The sequence below is a fragment of the Carcharodon carcharias genome, chromosome 5 (genome assembly GCF_017639515.1).
Source record: "Carcharodon carcharias isolate sCarCar2 chromosome 5, sCarCar2.pri, whole genome shotgun sequence".
Classification (NCBI taxonomy): Eukaryota; Metazoa; Chordata; class Chondrichthyes; order Lamniformes; family Lamnidae; genus Carcharodon; species Carcharodon carcharias.
Window position 1 is genome coordinate 103,708,941 of NC_054471.1, and position 25,604 is coordinate 103,734,544.

The 25,604-nt window shown below is 44.2% G+C and overlaps 1 protein-coding gene across 1 annotated transcript in view; it reads right to left on the reverse strand.

Annotated features, from left to right (window-relative positions):
- LOC121277642 (chorion-specific transcription factor GCMa-like) overlaps positions 1–5,497 on the reverse strand; it is a 39,393-nt gene extending 33,896 nt beyond the window's left edge. The window contains exons 1-3 of the mRNA XM_041187234.1: positions 5,394–5,497; positions 4,455–4,660; positions 2,036–2,288 (exon numbers count right to left, since the gene is read on the reverse strand). Of these exons, the coding sequence (XP_041043168.1) occupies positions 2,036–2,288; positions 4,455–4,553 (352 nt within the window). The 5' untranslated portion in view covers positions 4,554–4,660; positions 5,394–5,497. The remainder of the gene's footprint in view (positions 1–2,035; positions 2,289–4,454; positions 4,661–5,393) is intronic.
- Between the last annotated feature and the right edge of the window lie 20,107 nt (positions 5,498–25,604).

Consider the following 25,604-nt stretch of genomic DNA (forward strand, 5'->3'; position numbering starts at 1 on the left):
ATAGTAATGTGTCTTCCTCTGCTTCAAATATTTATTCAGTATTCCCTGAAAATGTACACTAATCTTTCCATCAGCCACTTCTATAGCAAATAATTTTCTGCATATGTTAATTTCTTCTAAACTCTCACCTCCAAACATTAAAATAATCTTTCCTGAGCCACTTCAACAAAATTCATCATAATCTGTTCAATTTAACTGTGGAAGAATTACTTTGTGCTCCAATGAGCCGTTTTGAAATCTCTGGAAATGTCTGATTCAAGCATGGTACTTATACTCAGTTCAAACAAAATTCCAAAAATTCTGTATTCACAACTGAATAAAATACCAGCTTCCGAACCCTGCCATCTTCTTGATGAATCTATGCTGCACACTGTCTATAGTTTTAATGTTCATTCTAGAATAGAGATTGCAAAAATATACACAATATTTTATAACTATGACCTTCCCAATGTTTTGTGGAAATGTATCTTAACTCCTGTACTCCATGCTAATATTTATAAAACCTAAACTGTTCTTTTATAATAGCTTTATCTATCTGCTTTTGCACATCAAAATATCTTTTCTGTATATTTTAGAACATCATAAATTTCACACAAGACTTGCCTTCTACCAAACGTTGTAATGATCTTGGGATCTAAAAAATGGTTCCTGCACCTCGTGTGCCTGAAATATGATTGACAGGATCAGTCTTTCTTTCCTTTCCCCATCACCGCCCCCAATTTCCCACCTGCTCCGTGCATTCACTCTAATCCATTCTATTGAAACACAGGGATGGATTGGGTGAGAAAGGGAATTGGGACAGATGCATGAGGTTAAGAAAAGGGGGTAAGTTGACAGACATGCAACAACAGGAGAAGACATATGTATGTTTTTTCCAGTGATTGAATCCCAGTGTTCAAATTCGAATTATTTTCACAGTATCACATTGGAGTAAATGTACCACAGCCCTGGATTAAAATCTGATGTCAAATATAAGAATCTAGATGGTCATGTTTTATAGGGTTGCATTTGCATCAATGTGACCATGATGGGAGGCTGCTTTGGAACTCTCAAAACTATTATCAGTTACAATAGCTCAGATAGGTAATCAGACACACAAAATGTATCTAGGGTTTGCCCAGAATAAAAACAAACATGAGTTTTGTGCATCATAAATTTTGTTGGTTCAAGTGCCTCAGCTGGCTTTCACCAACATGAATTTAACACAAACATAAGTAATTTCAGATATTTTCCCATGTTTTAATAAGTCAGCTGTTGATCTGATGAATACAAACTCAATTATATAGAAATACATAGAACAAACAGCCCAGAAACAGGACATTCAACCTGATGAGTTCATGTCAGCATTTATGTTCCATTCCAGCCTCTTCCCATCCTTCCTCATCTAACTCTATCAGCATAACCTTCTAATTTCCTTCTCCCTCATATCCTTAAAAACATCTGTTTTATTCACCTCACAACCACTCCTTGTGGTAGCGAGTTCCACATTCTCACAAGTCTATGGACCAAGTGGTTCCTGATTAATTCCTTACTTGATTTCTTGCTGACTATCTTATATTGATGGCCTTTGGTTTTTCTCTTGCCCATAAGTGGAAACAACCACTGTGTCTACTCTATCAAAAACCTTTTGTAATTTTAAAGACCAGTAATAGGTCACCCTTCAGCCTTCTCTTTTCAGGAGAAAAATGGTCCAACTTATTGATCCCTTCCTGATAATTCTGATATCATTTGATCCATTGTTTTGTGTGTTTCTGTAAGTTTCATGCAGTTTAAAGGTGTATTTACAAAATATCAAATATTTGGAGCATTCTCCTGTATTCTCCTGACCCAAATAGAGCAGGGGAAAAAATGGGAACTTCAATTTTGAATATGTCTGGAGTACTTGTGAACTCCAGGAATAATATTGTAATTGAGTTTTACAAATTTCCCTTTGCTCTGTTCAACAACAATGACAAAAATTAAAAAGGAGGAAAAAAACAATTTCATCTGTGAAGTAACGGCAAAGTTGATGAAAATTTGATAAGATTCTACTTACTTTGTTGTTTCTGCCGTGCTTTATCACATATGGCAGGTCTCTGATAGATCTTTTTCCCATCAGGCAAGGAGCAATCATTGCTACAAACTACTACTCCTAGACAGGATTTCTTTAGAATGTGGCAGTTGTGGTTGTTGGTATTCCTCATGGCCCATCCGCTCTGATGTCTTTGTGCATTTTTATCATCAGCACTATAAATAAATTTTATGTAGGAATCTGTCCACTCCTGGAAACTATCCAATTGATGCACATCCTTTAAAGAGAAATTAAACAATAAATCGAATGTAGTTTTCTTTAAGTTGTACATGTGCCTTCAATCACAATCAACAGTGAAAACAAAAGTGTCAGCAACACCTGTAATGTCATGCGTTGTTGATGATTGTGGCTTTAATTTTGACAAAATCATTCAGATAATTAGATCCATTGGGTTTTGTGAGGTGATTTCAATGCAGAGCTCAGCTTTCATGATCGTTATTAATTAATACATCTGTAGCTAAACGCTAGTAGCAAAGAACTTGCCTTGAGAATCATGCTATTGAAAGATACATCAATACAGTTTACATCATATATCAGAGAACATTCAAAGAAATATTAAAACAATCTGCATAGACACATATATGTGTATTATAATAAATGGGCAATATAATGTTTTGTTATTGGGCCTGTATCTTAATATCTTTTAACAGGAAATCTCTTGCCCATTTTTATCTGCAATGGCTCTTGTGCTATTTGTAAAAGAAATGGTGTAATTCATGTTAGTTCTTTTTTAATAAATACAGAAATAACTGATTAGCATCTTTTGTGGGGTTTTTTTAACATTTCTTATTGAAGCATAATGTTAAGCAATCAATGGGAAATGTTTCAGAGAAGTACTTTGCCTGAGACAGAGCAACTGAATTAATGTCTACAATGTTAAAGCATTCTATAATAATCGAGAAGGAATTTGTGCCTGTCACATATAGAATCGTTACAGCGCAGACTGGGGCCATTCGGGCCACTGATGGCAATTTTTTTGAAGTGTTACAAAGGCAGATAGAGTCGCCACATGCTATGATATGAAATTCCCTGCTCCTCTTCAAATATTGTCGTGGAATCTAATATACCCAATCTTTATATTTAAAGCCAACACTTTCATTATTGCAGAACCGCTGCATTCTTGCATTGAAGATTACATCGCTCAGATGATGTCTTCAAATCCTGAGGGGGTCCAGCACCTTCTGTCCAAAGGCCAGGGTACTACCAACTGAACCAAACTAACAACAATCATTCATTTCGGCTCTCATACAGCTGGCAGGTCGGCTCCCTTAATGATGTGTCACCTCGTGGGAAATGCAAATTGAGATGTGTACAAACATAAACGGACCACAACGCTTCTTGCTTAATTTTCAGGCGAGGCGAATAATAGTCGATCTGTATTAAGACTGCATTATAATACAATCACTTGCCCATTTAAACTGCAGGGTTTATAAAGCAGCCAGCAACCAAAACATACAGATTATGCATTTTGGAATTTTCTCTGTAGGTAAGTTTCTCGTGCGATCACTTCAGAGTCAGAAAATAAATCTGAATATTCTTTGACGAAATATTGACAAACGAAACTACTAAGGCGGTAAGGGGGAAAACAGAGCCCATAACTAAATGTGAGAAAGGGGTGCAGGAATGCGCTTTATATTGGACAGATAATGTTGATCTATTACACTTAACTGAGTAATTCACAAGTTATGTGCAAACATTTCTGGTGATTCTATACTCCGCTCTCACATGGTACTGAGCAATACCACCCCAGGAAATGTAGAACGGACACGCTTTTTAAGAGCGAAAAACTGTTCGGTGCGGTAAAATTAATAACGACATAAGTCAAACACTGTGGCTGCTGGAAGTCTGAAATAATGACAGAAAATGCTGGAAATACTCAGCAGGTCTGGCAGCCTCTATGGAGAGAGAAATATCATTGAGTTCTGTTGTAAGGTCACATCACGTTAATATAAAAGCAAAAAAACTGCGGATGCTGGAAATCCAAAACAAAAATAAAAATACCTGGAAAAACTCAGCAGGTCTGACAGCATCTGCGGAGAGGAATATAGTTAACGTTTCGAGCCCGTATGACTCTTCACGTTAACTCTTGTTCCTCTCTCCACAGAGGCTACCAGACCCCGAATTAATATAGGGATCGCGCCATCTATTCGCATTGAAGTTGTGACGAAGATTTCATGCCTGGGATTAAAGTAAATTTCCGCTGGTGCATTGACATGCTGCACAACCTGACAGCGCCTGTATGGGAGAAGGTAGAACACAAGGTGCGGTTACAGGTCACACACGCGCCTCGATAACCAGGCAGCCAGATGTTGCTCAATGAAGGAGCGGGATGTTGTCAGGGGTCCCCGGTTCTGTTTGAGCGCCCTGTGCAGCTTACACTCACCTGGGGCAGCTTGGGGTCGTTTATGTCCCAGGATAGCGGCGATTCGAGTGAAGAGATGTAGTCGGAGTTTGGGAAACAATGTTCTCCGTTTTTCAACATCCTCCTGAGCTGGTCTTTTTTTTTGATTGAGCAAGCACGAACGAAAAAGCCGACCACAGCCTCTCAAAAATTCAGAACCGGTTTAGCTGAGAGATTTGAATTCCCCTCTGAATAGCAGATAAAAGATAAGCATCAATTCTACATTGCTGACAAAACTTGTTCAATGGAATAGTTTATGTTATAGAAGGTAACAGGTCACAACTCGAGCAAATGATTTATATGCGTAAAGGAAAATAAAATAAATCATTCTTTAAAAAAAAACACCAGCATCTTCCTAACAGATATGCGTGTCATCTGGTAAATAAAATCCAGGTTAAGGCTAGACGTTCAAACGCTACTTATAAAATAAACTCAGTTACTGGTTTGACAAGAGATGTGGTCCTGTATATCTAGATCAAGGATTGTGTAAGATTGGACAGTATTGAGTTTCACTCATTGCCAACTGGACTAAAGTCAATCAAAACGCCCCAGCTTTGGAGAAATGAGTGCCAATTCGAGAGGGGGCAGGTAGGGTAGTGTCTGCCCGGATGCCAATAATTTTTATCTCACCTCACAAATATTTCGCTCGAAAATGTTCTAACAGACAAAAACAATAAATAAAACTTGCCGAGGAAAGGCAAGTGAGATAGTAAACTTTATGGCGTGCAGGTAAGTCAAAGTTTCCGCGAGCTGAAGTCGAAAGCCTCTTCACCTCGGCACAAACTTAAGAGATGAGGGCAAAGTTTCTCTGAAAATGAATCCAGACAGGTACACCTGAGCTCTCAGGATAGAATCAATCCAACACAAATAGATGAACGAGGTTACCCATGCACCGACACTCCAGCGGCAAAAGGTGTTTACCTGGCCGAAGACGGGAGGGAGAGGCAATTCAAACCCGGCTGTGTGGTGCTGGAGAGCGGCGACCGCCAAGTGTCCTGTACGCCACTGTGGAGTTTAAGTGAGGATCCGAGCACTCCGGTGAGTCACACCATCCAGGAAAGGAGCAGCAAGCTTCATCGGAACATCAACTCTGGTATGTCATGCAAATAAGTTCTGCTCTCTGTCCAATGAGCGACTCACATGGGCCTGAATCAAGGTTTGGCTCAAGTTAGAAAAAAACTCCCATCATTTAAGCCACAATGGAATTGAAGAGGTACACAACAAAATCCTGCCACTTTCTACAGGTAAAGGCAGAAAGCAGTATTGATTTATTTTTGATCAACCGGATGGCATGTACCGAAATTCACCCTCACTCTTGATAGTCCCCAAAGAATTTTTTTTAATTCATTCATGGTATGTGGGCATCACTGGCTAGGCCAGCATTTACTGCCCATCCCTAATTGCCCATGTTCAGATGGCATTTTAGGAATCACCCACATTGCTGTGGGCCTGGAGTCGCACGCGGACCAGGTCAGGTAAGGACAGCAGATTTATTTTCCTAAAGGGCATTAGTGAACCAAAACAAAAATAAAAATACCCGGAAAAACTCAGCAGGTCTGGCAGCATCTGCAGAGAGGAACACAGTTAATGTTTTGAGTCCATATGACTCTTCAACAGAACAGATGGGTTTTTACAACAATCAACAATGTTTTTGTGGTCATCATCAGACTTTTAATTCCAGATTTTTATTGAATTCAAATTCTACCATCTGCTGTGGTGGGATTCAAACCGTTGGTCTCTGGAATACTGGTCCAGTGACAATACAACTATGCCACCACCCACCCCTGTTGAGAATTCGTTTGCCTGATGTGTGTAGACCTATTTGGTAGGCTTAACCCACTTAATCCGGTTGTTTCCAGCAGACAGCCAGATTTTAACCTGCTAAAACAGTACAATTTGCCTGTGCAGAGCACCCCTATGCTTTCTATTGCTAGTTCAGATAGAGCTACCATCAAAAGTGTAGAGTCTTGCCTTAGATATTCTGTCAGTTATGGTGGTGCTCATCACTTAAGGAGGTGGCAATGGAAATAGTGGATGCATTGGTTGTCATCTTCCAAAATTATGTAGATTCTGTAATACACCGGGCAAGATTGGAGGGTGGTAAATGTAACCCCACTATTTAAAAAAGGAGGGAGGGGAAAAAACAGGGAATTACAGACTGATTAGCCTAACATCAGTGGTAGGGAAAATGTTAAAGTCTATTATAAAGGATGTGATAACAGGGCACTTCGAAAATATCAATGGGATTAGACAAAGTCATCATGGGTTTATGAAAGGGAAATCATGTTTGACAAACCTAATGGCATTTTTTTGAGGACGTAACTAGCAGAATAGATAAGGGAGAACCAGTGGATGTGTGTATTTGGATTTTCAGAAAGTTTTTGATAAAGTCCCACATAAGAGGTTAGTGTACAAAATTAAAGCACATGGGATGGGGAGTAATATATTGGCATGGTTTGAGAATTGGTAAGCAGACAGGAAACAGAGAGTAAGAATAAATGGGTCTTTTTTTGGCAGGCGGTGGCTGGATCAAAATCCTGGAACTCCCTCCCTAAGAGCACTCTGGATGTTCCTACAACACATGGACTTCAGCCATTTAGAAGGCTTCGCAAGGGCAATTAGGGTTGGGCAACAAATGCTGGCCTAGCCTGTGACACACACATCCCATGAACAAATAAACTAAAAATATCTTTTATGCGGTTAAAGATCCTAAGCTGTCTCAAAGGGACATAATCAGAAATATATTATCAAGACAAAAATAGGATACATTAGGAAAGGTGACCAAACATTTAGTCAAAGGGGGAGCAATTGAAAAGAGGGAGCATGGTAGAAAAGTAAATGGGTTTGGGAAGGGAATTCCATAGCTTAAGGCCTGGACAGCTGAAGGAACAGCTATCGTGGAATAAAAGGGACAGTAGCAACATGGAATCAAAACTGGCTGAGTAATAAGAAACAGAAGGTAATGGTTAATGGATATTTTTCAGGCTGGAGGAAGGTTTGTAGTGGAGTTCCCCAGGTGTTAGCATTGGGACCCTTACTTTTCCTGGTGTATATTAAAGATCAAGATCTTGGTGTACAGGGGACAATTTCAAACTTTGGGGATGATACGAAACTTGGAAGCATTGTAAACTGTGATGAGGACCGTATAGAACTTCAGAAGGACATAGAAAAGTTGGTGGAGTGGGCAGATATGTGGCAGATGAAGTTTGATGAGGAGAAGTGTGAGGTGATGCATTTTGGTAGGAAGAACATGGAGAGGCAATATAAAGTAATGGGTACAATTCTTAAGGGGTTGCAGGAGCAGAGGGACCTGGGTGTATATGTTTACAGACCATTGAAGGTGCCAGGACAGGTGGAGAGAGCAGTTAATAAAGCATACAGGATCCTGGGATTTATTAATAGGGGCACAGAGTACAAGAGCAGGGAGGTTTTGATGAACTTATATAAGACACTCGTTAGACCTCAGCTGAAGTATTGTGTACAGTTCTGAGCGACACATTATAGGAAGGATGTGCACACATTGGAGAGAGTGCAGAAGAGGTTTACAAGAATGGTTCCAAGGATGAGAAACTTGAGTTATGAAGATAGATTGGAGAGGTTGGGACTGTTCTTCTTGGAGAAGAGAAGGCTAAGAGGAGATTTGATAGAGGTGTTCAAAATCATGAAGGGGCTGGATAGAGTAGATAGGGAGAAACTGTTCCTGCTTGTAAAAAAAAAGAATGAGAGGGCACAGGTTTAAAATGATTTGCAAAAGAAGCAAAGTGATGTGAGAAAAAATTCTTTCATACAATGAGTGGTTCAGATTTTGAATGAAGTGCCTGGAAGTGTGGTGGAGGCAGGTTCAATCGAAGCATTCAAGAGGGCATTAGATGATTATTTGAATAGAAACAATGTGCAAGGGTTACAGGGAAAAGGCAGGAGAATATCATAATGCTTATCTGGAGAGTCGGTGCATACACAATGGGCCAAATGGCTTACTTCTACATTGTAATAATTCTATGTTTTTGGCATTGTGTGTGGAAAAGGAAGTGGGGGATGCACATGAGCTAGAGTTCGAGGAAGCAGAGCTCCCAGAGATTTAAGCAGCTGGAGGCTGTTACAGAGGTAGAAAGGGACAAGGCCAAGGAAGGATTTGAACTAGAAGATGAAAATTTGAAAATCAAGGTGTTGCTGGGCCAGGTGTCAAAGTAAATCAGAGAGAACATGGGTGATGAACCATTCCTAGCTGATTCCTGGGAAGAACGTGTTGTCTTATAAAGAAAGATCAAGTCAGAAGGCCTATACTCATTGGCATTTAGAAGAATGAGAGGTGATCTTATTGAAAAATATAAGTTGCTGAGAAGATGTTTTCCCTTGTGAGGGAGTCTAACACTAGGGGCCAAAGTTTAAAAATAAAGGGTCCCCTTTTAAGAACAGAGGTGAGGAGGAGCTTTTCCTATAAGAGGGCCATTAGCCTTTGGAATTCTCTTCCACAAAGAGCATTGGAGGCTGGGTCATTGAATATATTCAAGGCTGAGTTAGATTTTTGAATTGAATATATTCAAGGCTGAGTTAGATTTTTGATAGACAAGTGAGTGAAGGGTTGTGGGGTCAGTCAGGAAAGTGGAGTTAAGGCCACAATCAGATCAGCCATGATCTTATTGAAGGTAGAGCAAGCTTGAGGGGCTGAATGGCCTATACCTGCTATGTCTTATGATGGGTGAAAAAGGTCTTGGAGCAAGTTATAATATGTCCAGCAGAATTTAGCTTAGCTCAGGTTTATGAAGGGTGAAGACAAAAGGCTAACCAGGAGAACATTGGAATCATTGAGAGTGGAGGTAACAAAAGCATGGATAATGGTTTCCGCAGTTAAGCTGAAGCAGGGGTGAAGATGGGCAATAAATGTGAGGTGGAAGTGTTTTTGTGATGGAGAGGATATGGGGTCAGAATCTCAGGTCAGTGTCAAACAGAGAGCCAAGACTGTGAACAACCTTGTCCAGCCTGAGGCAGTTGAAATTGTTGATCAAGGAATGTACATTGTGGCAGGATCCAAAGACAATGTCTTCAGTCTTCCCGAAATTTAATTGGAGGAAATTTCAGCTCGTATATCTAGTTATGTTATTGGGTAATCCAGAATGTAGCATGATTATTCCCTTGTGATCTGAACTGGATATTTGTATCTTTTTAATAATGTACCTCTTTAACTCTTTAAGTAACTCTTTTTCAAATCCATTCCTTGGCAAAAATACTCAAAAAAGTCCTGACATGTAACAACCATTTTACCTGTTAGAGAATTTATTTTCCCATTCATCTGGACTTCAGGGCAAACAATCTGAGCTCCCAGTAATGGATTTGCTTTTTCAGACTGATGGATGTGTCAACATTAACACTCTGGAATACCATTGGCTTGCCTGCTCCAGGTAAGTGGATGTTAATTCCAACAAAAGGATTGGATTTTTTCCTTTGTTCTGTTGAAGAATCATAAAGACTCAAAACGTTAACCATGTTCCTCTCTGCAGATGCTGTCAGACCTGCTGAGTTTTTCCAAGTATTTTTATTTTTGTTTCAAAAAGGATTGGCGTAGTTCAGGGTTTCAATTGCCAGCTAACAATGGAATAATTCCTTCTGAGGTGGCTGAAAATTCCACATTATCTAGATGAATGTTGAAGACAAAAGCTAAATCACTTACTGAAGTCAGATGATTTCATTCAAACCTTTATGGCTTTTGTGCATGAAGTGTGGTAAACATGATTAGTGAATTCCAGGCACAGATTGCTATGTGGAAATATGAGGTTGTGGCTCTAACAGAGACCTGGCTCAAAGAAGGGCAGGAGTGGGTGTTAAATATTCCTGGATACAAGGTGTTCAGGAAAGTTAAGAAAGGAAGAAAAAGGGGAGGGGTGGCTTCAGTTTTAGAGGGCATTGGTGAGACCACATCTCTATGTGCAGTTTTGGTCTCCTTATTTAACGAAGGGTGTTAATGCATTGGAGGCAGTTCAGAGGAGGTTTACTAGATTGATAGCTGGAATGAATGGGTTGTCTTATGAGGAAATGTCAGACAGACTGGGCTTGTTTCTGCTGGAGTTTAGAAAAATGAGGGGTGAGTTGATTGACATATATAAGATCCTGAACGGTCTTGACAAGCTGGATGCGGAAATGAGGTTTCCTCTTCTGGAGAAGTAGGGGGAACTGTTTTAAAATTAGGTGACGCCCTTTTAGGACAGAGATGAGAAGAATTTTTTTCTCTGAGGGTTGTGTGACTTTGGAACTCTGCCTCAGAAGGCAATGGATGCAGGGTCATTGAATATTTTTAAGGCAGAGGTATAGATTCTTGTTAGGCAAGGGAATCAAAGATTATCGGGGGTAGATGGGAATGCAGAATTAGTAATACAGACATATCAGCCATGATTTTATTGAATGGCAGAGCAGGCTCGAAGGGTCGAATGGTCTACCTCTGCTCCTATTTCATATGTTCATATTGATTAAGGAGAGAATTGCAGTGCTGCAGAAAGAGGATGTCCCAGAGGAGTCAAGGACAGAATCTATTAGGCTAGAGCTAAGGAACAAAAAAGGTGTGGTAACATCGCTCAGTGCAGACTATAGCTGAGATCCATTCTTACCCCATTGAAGTTGGATGCCCAGGTAATTATTCTTACTCTGGATTGTTCTTTGTCTTTGTCCTTTTCCATAGCCTGCCTAAATTTTATGAGACATTGATCACTAAATACTCTCCTACTGATACTTGATCCACTTGGCCCACCTCAGTCCTAACACCCAGGTCTTCTTTCTCATTGGACTGGAAAAATATTGGCTGTAGAAAGTTTTCCTAAACACACACTAGGAACAACTGTCCCTTTTTACAATTAATTTCACAGTCTATAAATGGTTAATTAAAGTCCTCCCTTATAGTGCAGTCTATAGGCCACCAACTAGTGGGAAGGATGTAGAGGAACAAATTTACATGGAAATTACAGAGAGGTGCAAAAATTATGAAGTAGCTATAAGGGAGGACTTTAATTATCCATTTATAGACTGTGAAATTAGTTGTGCAAAGGGACAGTTGTTCCTAGTGTATGTTCAGGAAAACTTTCTACAGCCAGTATTTTTCCAGTCCAATGAGAAAGGAGACACTTCTAGACCTGGTTGTTAGGACTGAGGTGGGCCAAGTGGATCAAGTATCAGTAGGAGAGTATTTAGAGGACAGTGATCAATGTCTCATAAAATTTAGGCAGGCTAGGGAAAAGGACAAAGACAAAGAACAATCCAGAGTAAGAATAATTACCTGGGAATCCAACTTCAGTGGGGTAAGAACGGATCTCAGCTAACTAAATAGGAGTGAAAGGTTGGCAGGAAAAACAATGGGCTACCTTCAAAGAAGAGATAGTTCAGGCGCAGTCAAGGTATATTATCTCAAAAGGGAAAGGTAGGGCAAACACATTCAGAGCTCCCTGGATGACAAAAAAGATAGAAATTAAGATAAGGAAGCAAAAGTGCACTTATGACAAATAAAATGTAAAAAATACGATTGAGAACCAGGCTGAACATAAAAGGTTCAGAGGGTGATGAAAAAGCAAATATGGGAAGCAAAGAAGGAGTATGAAAAGAGACTGACAGCCAACATAAAAGGGAATCCCAAAGTTCTCTATTAGTAAAAGGGTTGTAAAAGGAGTAGGGCTGATTAGGGACTAAACAGGAGTTTTACACATGGAGGCAGAAGGCATAGCTAAGGTATTAAATGAATATTTTGAAGCTAGATAGGTTGCTTGTACTTAAAATTGATAAGGCACCAGGACCAGATGAGATGCATCAAAGGAAACTGAGGGAAGTGAGACTGGAGATTGCAGAGGCACTGACCATAATGTTTCAGTTGCCTTTGAACTCAGGGGTGGTGCCTGATGACTGGAGAATTGAAAATATTACACCCTTGTTCAAAAAAAGGTGTAACAATGAGCCCAGCAGCTGCAGGTTAGTAAGATTAACTTCAGTGATGAGGAACCTTCTAGAAACAATAATTCAGGACAAAATTAATAATCACATGGACAAATGTGGGTTAATTAAGGACAGCCAGCCTGTGTTTCTTAAGGGAAAATTGTGTTTTACTAACTTTCTGGAGTTTTTTGAATGGGTAACAGAGAGGGTTGATGAGGGCAATACTGTTGATGTGGTGTGCATGGACTTCCAAAAGGCATTTGATGCAGTGTCGCACAACAGACTTGTGTGCAAGGTTGTAGCTCATGGAATAAAATGGACAGTAGCAACATGGATATGAAATTGGCTGAGTGACAGGAAATAGAGAGTAGTGGTAAATGGATGTTTTTCAGGCTAGAGGAAGGTTGGTAGTGGAGGTCCCCAGGGCTTAGTGTTGGGACTAAAGTTTGCAGATGATACAAAAATTGGAAGCATTGTGAACTGTGAGGAGGGTAGTGTAGAACTTCAAAAGGATATGGACAAGTTGGTGGAAAGGGTGAACAGGTGGCAGATGAAGTTCAATGCTGAGAAATGTGAAGTGATTTATTTTGGTAGAAAGAACATGGAGGGATAGTATAAAACAGGGGGTACAGCTCTGAAGTGGGTGCAGGAGCAGAGGAACATGGCTATATATGTGCATAAGTTATTGAAGGTGACAGGACAAATTGAGGGAGCAATTAACAAAGCATGCAGCATTTTATTAATTTATTAATAGGACCATAGCGTACAAAAACAAGGACATTGTGTTGAACATGGATAAGACACTAGTTCAGCCTAAGCTGGGGTATTGTGTCCATTTCTGGGTGCCACACTTTAGGATGGATGTGAAGGCATTGGACAGATTGCAAAAAAGATTCGCAAGAGTAGTCCCAGGGATGAGGAACTTCAGTTGTGAAGATAGATTGGAGAAGTTGGGAGTATTTTCCTTAAAAAAAGACTGGGAGGAGATTTGATAGAGGTATTCAAAATCAGGAGTGGTCTGGACAGAGTGGACAAGGAGAAACCGTTTTCAATAATGAAAGGATCGAGAACAAGGGGGCACAGATTTTGGTGCTCAAGATTAAATGCCGCCATCCAGGTGTGATATAATCAAGGCTCTGTTGGACTGAAGCATCTTTTCCTCATTTTTGTATTTGAATCCCCTTGGGATAAAGAACAACATTTCATTAGTCTTTATGACTAGATTTTGTATCTGTCCATTAGCTTTCCTATACATGAACACCTAAATCCCTTTGTTCCTACACAGTTCCTCACCTCTCACCATTAAGAAAATATTCTGATTGGTCTTTCCTGGATCCAAAGTGGATGACCTCACATTTCCCCACCTTAAACCCTATGTCTCATAGTTTTTCCCACTCATGTAAGCCATGTCCCTTTTAAGTCCTTCTCTCATCCACACAGCTCACTGTGCTTCAAATTAATGCCATCTGCAAAATTTGGACATACCACTTTCTATTCCTGCATTCCAGTTATTAACATGTATGATCCCCAAGGAACATTACTTGTCATAGCCAACCAATCAAAAAGTGAGCCCCTTAACCCTACATTCTAATTTTGGAACATTATGACGAAGACACCTGTCATTTCCTCACATTTCTTTCAATAGCATAGGTTAGAAACCATCAGGTTCTGCAGATTTATTTATCCAATATTTTTTCCAGTAGCATTTTTAAACTGATATTAAAACCACTAAGTCCCTCCACTTGATTTATTTTTAGTTTCTGTTGTACCATTGATACTTTGTCAGGTGTAGACATGGATGAAAAGTATTAATTTAACAGGCTTATCATTTGTTTATTGTCCATTATACTCTCACCTGCGTAAGTTTTTAATAGGCCCACATTTTCTCTTATTAATTTATTTTCTTCAGAGATTCATTGAAGCTTTTTCTGATAGTTTTGAGACTGAATTTTACGGGCTCGTCAGTACGTCTGCAGGCAGTGGTGGGGGCAGGGTGGGTGGTGGACAGAAAATTCCCTAGATACATCCTCGTTGCCCTCTCTCGTGCCCCTGACCAGTCCGCAGTTTTATAGGTGACGGGTGAGGCTTAGGGTGGCTGGCCCATCCTCACCCTAATTGAAGCCCGTAAGTTGCCAACCAATGCCCACTAAGGGCCACTTCCCACCCGGCTTCAATTTTGAGGCCTCCCAGGAGAAGGTCAGGGGCTAGTGAGGCAACACCCAGCAGGTTACCCTGTACAAGCCTCCAGTAAGGAGGCGGAGGCACCTCCCTCATGGTCCATCTTTCCCGATCGAGGGCCCTCAATGTCTGCAACCCACACACTCCCACTCCCCCACAAATGGGGATTCCTATAGAAACATGGAAAATAGGAGCCAGGGTAGGTCATTCAGCCCTTGGAGCCTGCTCAGCCATTCAGTATGATCATAGCTGATTCCTCTACCTCAAATCCCGTGCTCTCCCCATATCTTTGGAGTCCTGAAATCTATTTCCTTCTTAAATATATCCAGTAACTTGGCTTCCAAAGCCTTCTGCAGTAGAGAATTCCACAGGTTCACCATGCTCTGAGTGAAGAAGTTTCTCCACATCCCAGTCCTAAATAGTTTACCCCATATCCTGAGACTGTGACCTCTTGTTCTAGACCCACCAGCCAGAGGAAATATCATGCTTGCATCCAGTCTGTCCACCCCTGTCAGAATTTTATATGTTTCAATGAGATCCCCCTCATTCTTCTAAACTTCAGTGAACACAGGCCTAGTCAGCCCAATCTCTCCTCATACGACAATCCTGCCATCCCAGGAATCAGCCTGGTGAATCTTCGCTGCACTCCCTAACCCCCAGCCTTTGACTTAAGATGGCCTTCCCCCTTCCCACCCCCGCAATTCCTGCCCCATCTCAGCCAAAAGACCTCCAGAAGTTACCTTTCTTCAGATCCTGGCTCCTCTTCACTGGGATTGGATGTAGTCCCAGCAGTTTCCACTGCTCCCAGGGGCACTGCTCGGATTACAGAGCTCTCTGAGATGGGACTTCCTTCTAACTGAGGGGCAAATGTCCCACCTTCAGCCAATTAACAGTCCTCAGAGCATTAAATGCCTGCAGAGCAGTTGACACCGGCAAGGATGTGAACCCCACCAACCCTTCAGCAGCAAGAGGGAAACTCCACCAGCCATTAAACTCGCCTTTGATGTCCCATATAAGCTTTCTTTTCATATTCCCTTTTTACATCATTTATTACATCCCTTGTCTCCCACTGTTGTGTTTTATAGCTCTCTTGTATTATGGTTACTATTAATAAGCTGTTCCCTTATCACTAGATTGTTAAATAATTCTGTTTTGTTCCAATTTCATTAGGGCCTGTTTCCTTTGTCAGTTCTAAAACATTGCCAGTAAAATATCCTAAATATAATCTAGAAATGTTTTGCCTTTAATACTTAAGTCGTTCTACTTCTCCCAAGCTATGTGAAAATTAAACGCTCTCAGCAATTAAATTGTTTTAGTGCATGCTTCCCTGATCTCCATATTTACACATTCACCACTATGTCACCACTTTGAGGGAATCTATAGACAGCCCCTACCAGTATTGCATCATTTGATATTTTGTAATTCTACTGATACTGTTTCCACTGCTTGATTACCTTTAGGGAAACCTCTTCCAGTCCTCTCCAGTTATCCTTGGAAGCAAGGCTAATTCCACATATGAGCAAGTCCCAGGCACTATAGAATTCCAAAAGCAGAATAATGCACAGGCTAGTCTGAAATAAAAACAGAAAATGCTGGAAAACACTCAGCCCATCAGGCTGCATTTGCAGGGAGAGAAACAGAGTTAATAGGGCAAGTTTTAAGCTAACAGAGCGAGTGGGTTTGATATGGGTGGGTGGTTAAAAGCACAGAAAATGACTGCGTTCAATCTGCCAATTTCTGTTTTTAACCGTAGCATATTTGGGCTGCCTGCAAGAAACCCTCTTGGGAGAGACAAGTTGCCAATTTAAATATGTCAGAAGGTCAGTAACAGCAATCTTAACTGGGGCTTTCATGGGTATGCTCTTATAGCCATTACGGAGATGTGGTTACAAGGAGATCAAAGCTGGGAACTAAATATTCAGGGGTATATGACGTTTCAAAAAGACAGGCAGGAAGGAAAAGGTGATGGGGTAGTTTTGATAGTACGAGATGGAATAAGTACGATAGCAAGAAATGATCTTGGATCAGAAGATGTGAATTCCATATGGGTGGAGGTAAGAAATAACAAGGGAAAGAAGACACTGGAGGGAATAATCTGTAGGCCCCCAAACAGTAATGTGCCAGTGGCTCCTTTCAGGGGTCCACAGGTGATCTCTGTGGGATTTCACAATCCGCCACCCACAAATGCATCCATGAGGTCATGGATGCCATCTTCTCCATGGCACACAACTTTGTGCATTTTGCCTGGGACCAGGACAGCCAGGATGCAAGGGCCATTGGATTCGCCCTCATCTCAGGATTCCCACAGGTGCAGGGTGCACTTGACTGCATTTATGTGACGCTCAGGTCTCTATCGCTACACCTAGTGGACTTCATCACCGCAAGGACTTCCACTCACTGAATGTGCAGCTAGTATGCGACCACCAGAAATGCATCTTGCAGGTGTGCACATGGTTTCTGGGGAGTGTGCACGACGCCTACATCCTGAGTTGCTCACAGATCCCTGGAGTCTTCCAGGGTCCACAGAGGCTGCAAGGTTGGCTCCTTGGGGACAAGGGCTACTCGCAGAGGCCGTGGCTGATGACACCCATGCAACGGTCTCAGACTGCAGCAGAGCGACGCTATAATGAGGCTCATGCAGCAGTTCAGAACTTGGTGCAACAGACCATCGGGAGGCTGAAGATGAGGGTCCGGTGCCTGGACTGGTCTGGTGGAGCCCTGCAATACAGTCCACAGAGGGTGAAATGCATTGTCGTCGACTGCTGCGCCCTTTACAACCTGGCACTCCAACGGGGAGATGATTTGGCTGAGGAAGAGATGGACGAGCTGGAGGTCTCCTCGGATGAGGAGGACGCCAATGGGGATCAGGATGAGAGGGTCCTTGGTAATGACGATGACAGCAATGATGCCCTCACACTGGCTAGACAAGGCAGGGGCACTCGGGAGGCCCTCATAGCTGCCAGATTTGTGGAGGATGATTACAACATACGGTGAGGTGCCCCCATAGATCCTCACATCGCAGTTCTGAACATTTGACTCCAGTCTGGCTTATCGCAGCGCCAATACTTTCTGTGAGAATGCTCCTATCATGGAGATGCAGTGGAGACCCTAACAGTCACTCGATCACAGGAGAATGATGACAACACGCAGGGAGGGCCGAGATTTGGTGGGCCCTGGCCTGCTTTCGGGGCCCTGCTGTGTGGCAGTGGCACCCTCCTCGGCCTGTGAAGATGGAGCTGCGGAGGTCACAGGAAGAGGGGATTTGGATGGGCTGGTCATTCCTAGAGTTACCTGGGTGGATGGCCCCGGAGTGTGCACCATGCTCTGCTGTGTGGGTGCCCGAGGGCCCCTGGCTGATTCCGTGAGCGGAAACAATAGCTGGAGTGAGATCAAGCTGCCCAGCACCCGTCTCACGTACACACTATTGGAGGCCAACTATGGTATCAGCAATGGAGTTGAGCCTGCGCAGCAGTGCAGGAGCGACATCCTGGGCCAAGGTCTTCATGGTGGCCGCCATTCTGCCAGTGATGAACTTGGTGTGTTACAATGCCAGCGCTATCACCTCAGTCTGAAGACAGACAATCTGAGGAGTACAGCAGACATTCCTGATGTTCCCAAGCTTGTCTTTGCAGCTCCAGCAACTGTGACATGACTGAGTCCAGAGGCTCGTCATCTGACTCGGACTCAGCAACGTTTTGGCCTCCAGCAGTTCTCCGAGTACCGAGGTCCTGGGAAGTCCCTGCCTCCGCCTGCTGTAGATCAGGCAGTGCGATGTGCTCATCAGATTGTGATCCTGAGGCTACTGTAAAGCTAGGCCCCACCAAGGTATGTGTCTCTGCGCTGGTGGAGGGTGTGGGTGAGCGCTGTGATGGGACATCAGGGAAGTTGCCTGCAGATTCCTCTTCACAAGTTTTCTCGGGGCTTGTTTGGAGGCCCTGGGTCATGGACTCTGTCGGCTGTTTGGCAGAAGTGCCTGCGAAAGCAAAGAGAGATAATTAGCGCATGGCAGTGGCCTGTTTGGCAGAGCAGCGCCGACCTCACCGTCAGCACAGGACTGGTCCAGATCCTCGCCTGCCAGCTGGATGGCTCTGTTTTCGAATTCTGTCAGAACTTTGATCTCTGGCATCCCTCCACCTGTCTGCAACCTTTCCCTCCTGTTGTGAGCCAGCTTGTCCTGCACGGATAGAGATGGGGAGAGGGTGAGTGCCGGGCCAGATGATAATTATGCCTGTTCTGTGTGGGTAGTGAGTAGTCCCATGGACGGGATGAGGACAATGAAGGTGAGTGTGAAAGAGTGAATGATGATGTCCCTTGCACTAGCACTGAGTGAGGGCTGTGTGTATGTGTGATGGGTTTGTGAGTGTGTGAGTTGGGAGTGATGAAAAAAATGACTTACCCTGGTGGAACGGAGGAGATCTTTCATCCTTTTGTGGCACTGGACAGCGGTCCTCCTCTGCAGGGCATTGGCACTGCTTCCCAAGCCAGGTTGGTGACTTTGCTGCCCATTCAGCGGCCAGAGCGGCAGTAGAGCACATCCTGGTGGCCTCCACGGCATCCAGCAGTCGCTCGAGGGACCCGTTGTGAAGCTGAGGGGCTGAAGACATTTTTTCTTTGCTGGCCATGTCTCCCAGGCAGTGGCGGTGAGCTGGCAGCGATAAGCACTTTGCTGGCTGCTGCCTTTTAAAGATGGCAGCCGGCATGATGCAACAGCGGGGTGATGGTGAGTGGTCAGGCAAATGAGAGCCCACCCACCATGGAAATGGCGGAGTGAATAAATAATGAGGCAGGCTCGGTATGATACGGTGTGAAAACCCACCATTTTCATTGGCGGGTAAGACTCCATTTTACCCACCCACTACCGCACTTAGTGCAAATCCGGGAAAATTACGCCCATTAATTTTGCCTTTTTACCATTTTTTTCCCCCTTTGACCCTATTTGCCGATTTTTTTATGTTTGTACACTCTGTCACTTCCTGTCACACTCTGGGTATCATAACCTAAGTAGCTGCCCTGCAAGGCTGCCACATCCTTTTGCTTTGTAAATTTACGTATTCCCTTTCCAGGACCCTCCCCCACCCACCCACCCCCCTCCCCCCACCCCACCCCTATTTAGTTTGAAGCCCACTCTAAAGCCCTAGCTATTTGATTCACCGGGACACTGGTCCCAGCACAGTTCAAGTGATGCCCATCCCACCAGAACAGCTCCCTTCTACCCCAGTACTGGTGCCAGTGCCCCATGAGCTATAACCCATTTCTCCCACACCAATCTCTGAGCAACGCGTTTAACCCCTTGTCTTTATTTACCCTATGCCAGATTGCCTGTGGCTCAGGTAGCAATCCAGAGAGTATTACCTTGGAGGTTCTGCTTTTTAATTTAGCTCCCAACTGTTCAAATTCTTTCAGCTGAACCTCTTTTCTAGTCCTATCAATGTCATTGGTACCAACATGGATGATGATAACTAGATCCCTCCCCTCCCACTCCAAGATCCTCTCTAGCCCTAAGAAGATGTCTCTAACCCTGGCACCAGGCAGGCAACACAGCCTTTGGGACTCATACTCATGGCTGCAGAGAACATTATCTTTCCCCCTAATTATCTTCTCTCTTACCACTACTACATTGCTATTTCCTCCCCCCACTTGAATGGTTCCCTGTACCACAGTGCCGTGGTCAGTTCGCACATCCTCCATGCAGTCCCTACTCTCGTTCACACAGCTTTCAAGAACCTCATAACTGTTGGACAGTTACAAGGGCCGAGGCTCCTTGAATGCCACCTCCTGGGTCCCCATACCTGCCTAACCTGCAGTCACACCCTCCTGTCCCTGATCACAGACCAAATCTGAATGACCTAATCCAAGGGATGTGACCATCTCCTGGAGCAAAGTGTCCAGGTAGCTTTCACCTTCCCTGATGTGGCGCCATGTCTGCAGCTCAGACTCCAGCTCCTCAACTCGGATCCGAAGTTCCTTGAGCTGCAAATGTGTTCGCCCTGGATCACCTTGGTGTCTAGCAGCTCCCATCTGCTGCAGCAAGAACACATCACCTGTCCTGCCATTGCTACCTTATTTTATTCAATTACTTAATTAATTACTCTAGTATCATTGCCCTCTACACTTGAAACATCTCCCACTCTTTACACTTAGGGCAGAATCTTCCCCCCGTCTGGGGGAAGTTCAAGAGTGGGTGTATGGAGGCGTGCCTCTGATCAGCGCCCCCAATCGGATGGGCACTGCCATTTTACGTGGCCAGGCCAATTAAAGCCTGCCCAGTATGATGTCCACAAGGAAGTGCTATGCACTCCCTATGTGGGCGGGGCTTGAAGAGATTGCTAAAGATAAAGGCTGGGCTTTCATTAATCCGATTTAAGGGGCATTGAGAGTTTACAAGCTGTCGGTGAAGGCAAGCATGAACTCGTGTGATTTCTGTGTTTGATGCACCATGCAAGTGCCCACACTTTTCTTGGAAGCATCTTTGTAAAGACCTGTGATACCATGACACTCATACTTGAGACAGACTCCGCCAATCTCTCTGGAAGCTTGTACAGTGAAGCTGGAAGGGCTGTCAGACATCTCATACTTTTTGCTGCTGCTCCAGAATTATCCTTTTCATCGATGGCCTCCAAGGCTCAGCACCTAAGCCCAGCTGACTAAAGTTTAGAGTGTCCTATGCTCTGCGATGTTCTGTGCTCTCCTGTGCTGCCCCTGTCTCCAACACCTGCTCTCAATGACTTTTATTGGATTGATGACATGAGAACCCAACTACCGATCTTGCTGGTCACACCGAGCTGTGTGTCTCTGAGCTGGTGAATGGTTTGGATGAATCCTGTGATGGTACATCTTCAGAGTGAGTGACCCCTCCTGAGGAGTCTTCATCCTCCTCCTCCTTCACCAGCTGGAGAGACATTTGATGGGTCTGTAGGAAATGAAGGACATGAAATAGAACTGTCAAGCTAACAAGGAATTAAGCCAATCATCATATTTTACTGGCCGCCAACACTGCCATGTTGCTGACTGACATTTAATCCTGTTACTGGGCGGCCCATCTGCACAGCTCCAAATGACCAGGCATTTTAAGACTCGGCTTACCTCCAGAACCTCCTCCTCTGAAGCTGATACCGTATCATTCCCTGTTGTTTTGTGCTCTCTTCTCCTGCAAGGGTGGAGGGAGGGAAGAAGAGACCTATGAGTCAGAGCGACAGAATGTGTTCAGTAGATAGATGGATAACATTTGTTGAAGGTTACTGTGAGTGATAGAAGTGAAATTGCATTAAGATGAGGGTATCAGTGGTGAATGGTCAGATGGGGATGTGAGGAGGTGCAAAGACAGAGAAGGATGAGTGTACCTGCAAGCTAAGGTGTTCCTGAGGAATGATGTATAGTAGGCTTGAAAGGTAGATTGGGAGGTGTTGGGGATTAGACTCACATGAGGATTTATTTGAATGTGCCAATGCACTCACCTTTCCTGACCTGATTTGGTTATTAAACCCTTCTGACACAATATTTAGGAGCATGGGACCACAGTCCTGCTACTAACCTCCTGCGCAAACTCCAGCCACATCTTCTTGTTCTCTGAGGAAGGCTTCTTCCTCCTGTGAGCAGCGAAGAGAATATCCCTTACACATTGTAGCATCAGCACTGGAGAGACATCTGTGAAGTCAGGTGCAACTTTGCTCAATGTTCTCTTTAAAATTTAGTTGTTTGCGAACAGTTTTTTTCCGTGCTTGTTGCCTTCTAGCTCCACACATGCAACTTAGCATGAACATTGTCCTTGCTACTTTGGGAATCTGTTTTTTTTTTTAAAATATACTTTATTCATAAAATATCTGGAAGAACATTCCAAAACATTTCAAAATCACCATCACAAAAGTACAATGAGATTCAACTTTTACACATGTATCACAAGGTGCATCAATACAATCAATGAATATTACAATCATTTCAATATGGTCAATGCAGACAATCAGACAATGGTATTGGAGTTATCAACATACATCATGTTGCATTCTGAGATGCTTCAATACTATTATAATACAATCGGTATTCACTGCATACATTCATTTTGAGCTGTACAGCCCGAGGGGCTCTCAACAGTTCCTAGCCCCGCGGTGTACTGTGGCAGAAAGATCTTAGACAGCGACCTTTCCCCATTGCGCCTTTGCGGCAGCTGCCCCAAGCTTTAGTGCGTCTCTCAGCACGTAGTCCTGGACCTTGGAATGTGCCAGTCTGCAACATTCGGTCGTGGACAACTCTTTGCAGTGGAAGACCAACAAGTTTCAGGCAGGCCAAAGAGTGTCTTTCACCGAGTTGATGATCCTCCAGCTGCAGTTGATGTTTGTCTCGGTGTGTGTCCCTGGGAACAGCCTGTAGAGCACAGAGTTCTGTGTCACAGAACTGCTCGGGATGAACCTCGACAGAAACCATTGCATTTCTCTCCAGACCTTCTTTGCAAAGGCACAATCCACAAGGAGGTGAACAACGGTCTCATCCCCACCACAGCCACCTTGAGGGCAACATGCAGAGAGGGTGAGACTCCTGGCGCGTAGGAAGGATCTGACGGGGAGGGCCTTTCTCATCACCAGCCAAGCTACGACTTGGTGCTTGTTGGAAAGTTCTGGCGATGAGGCATTCTGCCAAATGACAATCTGCTCGGGGAACCATCCCACAGGATCCACCCTCTCCTTTTCCCGTGGGGCCTCTAAGATGTTGTATGTCGGCCACTGCCTGATGGACTTGTGGTCAAAGGTGTTTCTCTGCATAAATTTTTCCACGAGAGACAGGTGGTACGACACGGTCCAAATACTTGGACATTCTGCAGCAGTGTGGCCAGACCCATCCTTCGCAACACCGGGGACAGGTAGAACCTCAGCATGTAGTGACACCTGGTGTTTACATACCGAGGGCCTACGCACAGCTTGATGCAGCCGCACACAAAGGTGGCCATCAGTATGAGGGCAATGTTGGGCACATTTTCCCCCTTTATCTAGAGGCTTGTACATCGTGTCCCCGTGGACACAATCCGTTTTCGACCTCCAGATAAAGCGGAAGATGGCTCGGGTGATCGCCACCATGCAGGAGTGTGGAATGGGCCAGACCTGCACCACATACAGCAACAGCTAGATGCCTCACACCTGATGACCAGGTTCTTATCCGCAATGGAGAAGGGAGCATCGCTCCCACATATCCAGTTTTCTTTTCACCATAGACACTCACTCCTTCCAGTTTCTAACACATGCCCTGGTCCCTCCGAACCATATCCCCAGCACCTTCAGACCATCAATCCTGACTGTGAAGGGGACAAAGAATCAGTCAGCCCAGTTCCCAAAGAACATGGCCTCATGCTTCCCACGATTTACCTTGGTTCCCAAGGCCAGTTCGAACCGGTCGCAGATGTGGATCAGTCTGTGCACCGACAGCGGATCCAAGCAGAAGATGGCCACATCGTCCATATACAGGGAGGTTTTGACCTGAGTGCCTTCACTGCCTAGGATTATCACTCCTCTTATGCCCAGATCCTTCCTGATGGACTCAGCAAAGGGTTCTATGCAACACACAAAAAGAACAGGCGAGAGAGGGCAGCCCTGCCTGACTCCAGATTTAATAGGAAAGCTACCTGATTCCCACCCATTGATTGAGACTGCACTACTGACGTTAGTGTAGAGCAGTTGGATCCAATTGCGAGTTCCCTCCCCAAACCCCATTTTGGAGAGCACATCCACCATATAGGTGTGTGATATTCTGTCAAAGGCCTTCTCCTAATCCAGGCTGTTGAGGCAGGTGTCCACACCCCTGTCCTGCACATAGGCAGTCGTATCCCTGAGCAGCACGAGGCTGTCAGAGATCTTCCTGCCCGGCACAGTGCAGGTCTGGTTAGAGTGGATCACCAATTCCAGAGCGGACTTGACCCGATTGGCGATGACCTTGGACAGAATCTTATAGTCCACATTCAACAGTGAAATGGGTGGCCAATTTCTAATTTCCTCCTTTTCCCCCTTGTGCTTGCAGATGAGAGTGTTGATGCCTTTCCTCATGGATTCTGACATACTGCTGGCCAGGAGCATACTCTCGTACACTTCTAGCAGGTTCGGGCCGATCCAGTCCCACAGAGCCGAAAACAACTCCGCTGGCAAGCTGTCGCTTCCGGGAGTTTTACTCTTCTCGAAGGACTCAAGGGCCTTAGTCAGTTCGTCAGGAGTTAGCAGTTTGTCGAGGCTCTCCCATATACTGTCATCTAAGACCTCCGTGATAGAGGACAGAAAGGACTGGGAGGCCATATTGTCTGTGGGCTTTACGTCATACAATCCGGTATAAAAGGATTTGTTGATCCTCAAAAGGTCGGACTGCGATGACTTTACTGAGCCATCTTCTTCCTTCAGGCTGCTGATCACAGAGCTCTCTCTGTGTACTTTTTGGAAGAAGAAACGTGAGCATGTCTCATCCTGCTCCACGGAGCGCACTCTGGACCGGAAAATGATCTTGGAGGCCTCCGAGGCAAAGAGCGAGGCTTGCTGGCTCTTCAACTCTTGAGTTCCTCCTTGACATCGACCTCCATCGGCTGCAGCCGGAGCAGATTCTGCATGTTTTTCTGGAGTCGGGACATTTCCCTCTGTTCCTTTCTAGCTTTCTGGATGCCTTTGAGGATGAAAAACCTCTTGATGTTTCCCTTGACCGCTTCCCACCAGTGTGTCAGGGACTCAAAGAGGGGTTTCACGGTTCTCCAACCTTTGTAATCCCTCTTGAGCTCCTCAATGTTCTCTGAGATCAGTGGTTGTACGTTTAGCTTCCATGCCCCCCTGCCCACTCTCTGGTCTTCCTCTAAGTAACAGTCAGCCAGTAGGAGGCAGTGGTCAGAGAAGAACACTGGCCTGACGTCGGTGGATCTGACTGCGAACGCATGGGACACAAACAGGAAGTCTATCCTGGAATGGATGGACCCATCTGGCTGCAACCAGGTGTATCTACGCTGCGCTCCATCTGCAGGGTTGCCGAAGACATCGTGCAGCTTGGCATCCCCATCAGGGATCTGGACATAGCATCCAATCTGCTGTCTGC